Source organism: Propithecus coquereli, unplaced genomic scaffold (genome assembly GCF_000956105.1).
Source record: "Propithecus coquereli isolate 6110/MARCELLA unplaced genomic scaffold, Pcoq_1.0 Scaffold349, whole genome shotgun sequence".
In the NCBI taxonomy this organism is placed as follows: domain Eukaryota; kingdom Metazoa; phylum Chordata; class Mammalia; order Primates; family Indriidae; genus Propithecus; species Propithecus coquereli.
In genome coordinates, this window is record NW_012149163.1 from 879,287 (window position 1) to 886,783 (window position 7,497).

A 7,497-nucleotide genomic window follows, 5' to 3' on the forward strand; every position below is an offset into this window, starting at 1 on the left:
ACTAGAGATAGGGAGGTATATAGTTATTTTAACTCAAATACAAACAGGTGTTCAGAGCAGCCTTTTTCATACCCTGCTATAGTTACATTCTTTATCTCAGTTATAAAAGATAATCCATACCACCTAACTGGGCTTTGGGCATAACTTCTCAAATGCAGGTACAAACTGGTCTCTTCAAAGCTACCAAAACTTTGAACTCCGGTTCAAATCTTTACTGGATTTCCCCCCAGTTATCTCCCTAGTAAATTTCCTTTCCTAGGCTCTATCTATCCAAACGAATTCTTCTTGGCCTAAATGGCCTGATTTTAGGCCTAAGTGATCTGTCTTGCTTAGCTATTGTGTTTTTCCTACATATCTTTCCACAAAGATCAATTCTTTCTGATCCTTCAGTATTTTTCTTTCTTTTAAAAACACCCTTTCCACAGTCATAAGTCACATGTTAGTTGAGACATAAGCATTTCTAAAACACACTTTAACTTTTTAACTTGAAAGTATACAATAAATTACCAAAGGTATTTCTTCACAACCCCACTCAAGGGGGATTAATTTCACAATAATGCAGCCCTATTTTGAAGATAGTCTTATCTAAATTTGTTAGTATAATATGAACCACAAGGAACCTTTCAGAGAGCCAGCAGTACAGTTATTCCAATAGACAGTGAGTCACTAATGCTCAACCGCTAGTTGTCAACCAAATCCCTAGAATAAGGAAAGAAGCCTTTCATTCTCAGTCATAATATGATTTTTATTTGCTAGAAGAGGCACATGACTGGAAATAGGTTTAGCTGAGAAGAGAGCACAGGATACATAAAGGACTGAGTCAGAAGCAATGAGAAAAGAAAATAACGATGGCTCAGGCATGGAGAGCACTGGTCATCTCAAATTTTTGAGAACAGGCTTTGTCCACCATACACATCAACTCTTTCTGAAAAACCCAAAACACCCAATATAAGGTTTAAATTATACTGTCTTAAATTTGTTGATGTAATGCTTTGCAATTGCATGGTTGTGTCTCCAACCAGGTTGTAAGCTCAAAAGCAGGGACAATACCCATCATTGCACCTGTTAGGGCTGTGCCCTAAGTAAGCAGAAAACATGCTAAGGGAATTAAAACAATTCCTAATTTAACATCCTACTCACTGAATAGGGGTTAGGAGACACAGGAAATAACTATATATTTACTCTGCCAACAAACTAACCCCTCAACAGTTGAGCATGTTGAGATTTTACAAAACAATTCTTACAAGACTGTGAAAAATACTCACGAGGTATCTATGCCAAAGGTGTCTGCTGTGAACCACTTTGTACATATCCCACATTGCAGCTCCACCTCTCCCAGCTGTCGGCCGTTCTCTTCATCCACGGAGCCAGCCTGAGTATCCATCACCTCAGAAGTATCCCCAGCACCTTCCTGTGTCCACAGAGCAATTAGAGAATCAAATGAGTTGACCTGAATGCATTTTTAAGTCACTTAAAAATTTTTAAATAAACCCTATCTTGTCTTGCAAACATCTCAAAAGAATACTTACTAGCGTATCTTTTCCATTAGAGGATTCTGTCTCCAAACCACCACCTACGTCAACCAAGTTTGCATCCCTGTAAGATAATGAAAGCACTCAAGTAAGAATCTTCAAGAGAAGCAAACCCCAAAATGCCTGTTTCCAAAGATGATGATCGAAATACAGCTGAATTTCACACTCTGACAGCTTTTTCAGCTCTGCCCAGGGTTACCATCAAGATGCTAGGAAGAATGTGGCCAAGACAGATGCAGGCCGAAGGAGCACAGAGAAGCATAAACCAGCCCTTACAGACAAGTCTACGTGGGTTAGAGTTGGTCCTGGGAGAGGTTCACAGAGATGCAGCTCTCTCGCTCCGTTTTCAGAGGGACCATTACTTCTTCCAGTCTGGCACTGCAAAGTGGTTTCTCTTCTGGTATATTTGGGAGGCTCCTGCTAGAAGAGTAAGCTACCAGCTCCCTACCAGGGCGCAAGGGCAGGAGACAGGACAAGAGCCGTAGGGCGCTCGCCGACGGTGAAAGGGGTAGAAGGGGCGCAAACTGAGATACAGTTCAGAGGGGATGAGCCAGGTGGTCGGTGCGTTTACCATCGCAGCAGGGCCTAGGTGCGTTCTCAGGGGCGGCAGGAGGGCTCCCAAGAGCCGCGGGATTCCAAGAGGGGCGGGCCTCCCTTCGCTGTTCTCCTTGGGCCGCAGGACCTCTTACCCGCTTTCGGCCTCTCCGGAACTGGGCTCAGCTGCCGCAGCAGCCGACGTCCCCTCTCCGGCCGGAGCGGTTGCTACCGCCGCCACCGGCTTCGTCTCCCCGTCTTCTGCCGCGGTTGCATTTGCGGCCGCTCCTGGGCCGGGTCCCGCAACCACTCCCGGACCAGGTCCGCTTCCCGCCGCCGCCATCACTGCAGCTCTGACTTCTCGCGAGAATACTATCTCGGTGTCGCGCGAGCGGCTGCCCGGTGCTGTAGTCTTCAAACAGGAAAGGCCTGCGGTGGGCCCCCCCGCCTGCCTGAGGAATACGCGCTCCCCGCCCGCTTTAAGGTCGGGCGCGCCAGGCGAAGGCCACGGGGGCGCCCAGCAGCGCGCGGTGAAGGCGAGGGCAGCTTGTTAGCTGATTTCCTTTGGGACTTACTTCGTTTCAGGGACGAACGCTGCACATTTCCGTGGCTAAGACTGCAAGTCCCCGCACAGATGAGGCGCCTGGAGAGCGCGGGCTGCGCACGGACTTTGCACGCAGCGCCGGGGACGCACTGCCCGCGGGAACGTAGTCGGGGGGACCAGCACCCCCGCCCTGCCCAGATGTCACTTGTCTCCCTGTGCAGTGGCCTGCCCAGCTGGGGCACGTTCCCAGCCGGCCTTCCGAGATGGGAACCTGGAGGGGCGATTCCAGAGGCCGAGCCGGGCAGGCCGGGTGGGCGAGGACCCGGGAGGAGCAGGTGGGAAGCCGTCTGTGTGGGAAGCTGCGAGCGGATCCCTACTGTGAGGGCAGGACCGTGGAGCCCCAGAGTCCAGAGCCAGGTGCTGGAGGACTTGGAGTTGGGAGAAGGTTGGTTCTTAGCGAAAGGAAGTGGTGTGGACTAAGGGGAAAATCTTGAGGAATTACTGGAGTGAGTGGAATCCTTCACAGCCCTGGGCTCCAAACTCCAGAATACAAACCTCTAGCAGTGTTCCGGCCAGGATGGTTTTCAGGAAATCAATGTTTACATAGATCCTATTTCCTAAAAGGTTGCCTACGGATGCACCTTTCTCCCACCTACGAAAGCAAGGCGTATCTCCCTCTGGTCCGTGATCGCATTTTACTGTGATGATGTACTGGCTCACGGTGTAGGAACCTCTGGGGCACCAGACAACAACTGGAAATATGTAGATATTTTGATTTTCCAGTTGGTTCTCGATTGTTTTCAACAAAAGTGAAGAAGGACCTGACTGAATTACCAGCTGGATTATTTTAAACATCGTTGGTGATAAATGCTAAAATTAATGGGTGATACTTTGCTTGATTGATGTAGGCTGGCCTTAGTGACTTGCTTCTAAATAATAGGATGTAGAAAAGGGAAATGGTAATTTTTACAATGCAGGAACGGCAGATACCACCTTAGTCAAACAGGCAAGGTTAACATCACCAGTAACAAATCCTGCTGATATATATGATGCAGTGACAAGGCTACTTCACCTCTGTGGTATTCTTGCCCCAAATCCGTAACAGTCTAATCAAGAGAAAACATCAGCTGAATCCAGATCAAGACACATTCTAGAAAATGTGACCAAATTGTCAAGGTCCGGAACCGGGAGACTGAGAAACCAACAGATTGGAGGCGGCCATGGAGATGTGACAACTAAACGTAATGTGGGATCCTGGACTGGATCTTGGGACAGAAAAAGGACATTAGTGGAAAAGCTGGTAAAATCTGAATAAAGTCTATAGTTAAGTAGTATTATACCAACGTTAATTTCTTAGTTTTGATCAATGCACTGTGGTTATGTTAAAATTAGGGAAAGCTGGGTTAAGGATGCAGCGGGAATTCTTTTAATATAAAATTGTTTGAAAATTAAAAGTCAAAAAAATTGGTGGTAGATCACCATATGATTTGACATAGAACTTCAAAGGAGTTCAAAGAATTGAGTCCCACTGTTTCAATCCTAGATGGGAAAATGCTTATTTATGTAAACAAAGACTGTCAACTCATATCTATAAAAATGAAAAATAGGAATAGAATTGATGCTAAATCTGTTTCATTCTAGCAATAATGAGATTCATTCATGGACATATGAATTAATTGAAAAGATGCTCAGTCTCATTAAGTTGTATCTCCAATAAAAAATTTTTGTTTAATTATCAAAATGTGTACTATATTTGACCAGTTGTGTGCTAATGATTATGAGAACGCAACGAAGAAAACTTTTACATTAGAGCCTGTAGTCACAGGAAGTTTTAAAAAATTTAATTTGGGATCGCTTCTTGACCTTTTGGCTAAGATCTAATTTCTGTTTATATCAGTTTAGTATCTGATACATCCTCTGAGGTCAAAAATATTTAAAATTTAATTTCAACTTTTATACATATTTTTATTGCAGAGATGGAATTCTGAGTTTAATGAGAAAATGAGATGTAAAATTTCCAAGTATTAAAAATTTGTACATGTATTAAAATTTGTTCTTGTATTTCTTTAAATAGATTTTAGTAGGTAGCTACTCACTACAATAGAAATATTTTTAAAGTTTCATTTAACAATGCTAATGTTTACAGTCCACCGGAAACCCTCTTTAACTAAATTTACAATGATAAACTCATGCAAAATTTTGAAGACCACTAATTTAGAACAATGTCTTTCAAAGGTTTCAGCCACAGCTTGCATAAATAATACATTTTGCAGTGACCCAGTATATATGTTATATTTGTAATTGAAATAAAAGATTTATAAAACATTTTGCACTTCGTATTATATATATATTTTTTGAAGAGATGGGGTCTCACTGATCCCAGGCTGATCTGGAACTCCTGGTCTCAAATCGATCCTCCCACCTCAGCCTCCCAAGTAGCTGGGACTACAGGTGGTGAGCCATTGCCAACGGGGAATATATCTTTTTTTTTTTTTTTTAATGCCAGTAGTGACACACTAAATTGATTTGATGATCCCAGCAATATGAAAAACACTGATGGAACATTGTTTTCAAAGGGCAGTGGTCTGGGGATTGAATCCCAGGTGGCACCTATATTTTAAATGAAGGTCATGAATGATTTCAGCTGGAGTAGTTTCAGAGTAGGGGCAGAATCCTCATTACAGTGGATTGAGAAGCAGAAATAGCTATGCAAACAAATCTTTCCAGTTTTTTTCCTTAGACATTTCATTTCTATAAAGAAAAAAACTGAGTGAAATACGGGAAAATGTCAACATCTGTTAAATGCTTATGTTACCTGGTTCTCTCCACTGTTGAAGGCTGTTTGAAATAGTCCCTAAACAAATGTTTGGCTCCGGCTGGACACGGTGGCTCACGCAGTGGCTCATGCCAGTAATCCTAGCACTCTGGGAGGCCAAGGCTGGAGGATCGCTTGAGGTCAGGAGTTCAAGACCAGCCTAAGCAAGAGTGAGATCCCCATCTCTACTATAAATAGAAAAAATTAGCTGGGCAACTAAAAATAGAAAAAAAAAAAAAATTAGCCAGGCATCATGGCATGTGCCTGGTAGTCCCAGCTACTCAGGAAGCTGAAGCAGGAGGATCACTTGAACCCAGGAGTTTGAGGTTGCTGTGAGCTAGGCTGATGCCACAGCCCTCTAGCCTGGGCAACAGAGGTAGACTCAGTCTCAAAAACAAACAAACAAAAAAACACGTTTGGCTCTGATGGAGGGAGAACAATTGAATGATAACTGGAAGGGAGTTTGGGGTTGGGGAACAGCCTGACAAAAGTTTTATTCATCAGTAGGGAGCCAGAGATTCAAAATATAGCACATGGTGGTCAGTGAAGCAGACTTCTAAAGAAAGTGCGGGAATGGCTGAGTCAGCTGGCAGCGATGGAGAAGTTAGACTTACCCTTTTTTTTTTGGAGACAGAGTCTCACTCTGTTGCCCAGGGCTAGTATGCAGTGGCATCAGCCTAGCTCACAGCAACCTCAAACTCCTGGGCTCAAGCGATCCTCCTCCCTCAGCCTCCCGAGTAGCTGGGACTATAGGCACACACCACCACGCCTGCCTAATTTTTTCTATTTTTAGTAGAGATAGGGTCTCACTCTTGCTCAGGCTGGTCTGGAACTCCTGACCTCGAGCAATCTTCCCGCCTTGGCCTCCCAGAGTGCTAGGATTACAGGCTTGAACCACTGTGCCCTGGCCTTAGACTTATCTTGGGGAGGGAATCCCATTTATCCCCTGAGACTGAAGGAAAGAAGGTGGGTAGAATAAGGATGTCATTTGGAATTATTACAGGGAACAAGAGACCAAGGAAAAATACTGGTGGCTGGCAGTGAGCACCTCGCTGAGCCCAGAGAAGGCACGTGTGTTGTGGCAGTGATTTCTGTCTTCCGTGGTTTCCTCCATCAGCACTGAGCTACATAAGTGTGACAGCCAAGATGCAGGGAAACATTTATCCTGGTTTTCAGTTTGGCCAGGTGAGTAAGAGTCAGGGCCTGGGTAACAGGGAATCAAAGGCCAGAGTGAGAAAGCAGTTCAGATGATTAGTAACCATAGCACCTGAGGAAGTGGACGGCCAGGAAAGACCGGAGCAGCTCAGCACCCAGGAGTCCAGCCCGGAAGGCAGAACTGGGATGCTGAGAGGTGAGGTGAGAAAAGGGAATATTTGAGTTTCAAGATTTTGGAATTCCCTGCCTCTTCCCTACAGCCAGGGCACCGGCGGGCAAAAGTAGGCGAGACCAGGATAGAACCAGACCTCATTTCTGGAATTGGCAAGCAAAGCATCTACCCAAACTGCACCTTCTCAAGATAAGGTCATAAAATCACTAACAGAGCACCAGCTTGGAAGTTGAGGGCAAACGGGGAACACATTTTTAGGAGTGCTCTCTCGCCAGTAACTGCTGAATCCACCCAGTTTGCCAGAAAGCTGATTTGATGCAGCTGCTGGTTGGACGGTAAATTATTCCATTCCGATGAAAATATGGAGCCCATTCTCCTCATCCTTAAACACGATATTCAAAGTGCTCATAATTATTATTCCTGAATGGTGGGATTATAAAACCTGCTTAATTCTTTTTCTCTATTTACTGTGCACTGTGTTGCTCAAATCAGAATAAAGGCTCAGGCTCAGTCTGTAATCTCAGTGCTTTGGGAGGCCGAGACAGGAGGATTGCTTGAGGCCAAGAGTTCAAGACCAGCCTGGGAGAAATAGTGAGACCCTTGTCGCTACAAAAAAATTTAAAAATTAGCCGAGTGTGGTGGTGCATGCCCGTAGTCCCAGCTACTCGGCAGGCTGAGGCTGGAGGATCGCCTAGGAGTTCGAGTCTGCAATGAGCTATGACGACGCCATTGCACTCTAGCCTGG

The 7,497-nt window shown here is 45.0% G+C and overlaps 1 protein-coding gene across 1 annotated transcript in view; it reads right to left on the reverse strand.

Moving 5' to 3' along the window:
- ASH2L (ash2 (absent, small, or homeotic)-like (Drosophila)) overlaps positions 1–2,454 on the reverse strand; it is a 25,119-nt gene extending 22,665 nt beyond the window's left edge. The window contains exons 1-3 of the mRNA XM_012651103.1: positions 2,222–2,454; positions 1,530–1,596; positions 1,266–1,411 (exon numbers count right to left, since the gene is read on the reverse strand). Coding sequence (XP_012506557.1) covers positions 1,266–1,411; positions 1,530–1,596; positions 2,222–2,409 — 401 coding nt within the window. The 5' untranslated portion in view covers positions 2,410–2,454. The remainder of the gene's footprint in view (positions 1–1,265; positions 1,412–1,529; positions 1,597–2,221) is intronic.
- Between the last annotated feature and the right edge of the window lie 5,043 nt (positions 2,455–7,497).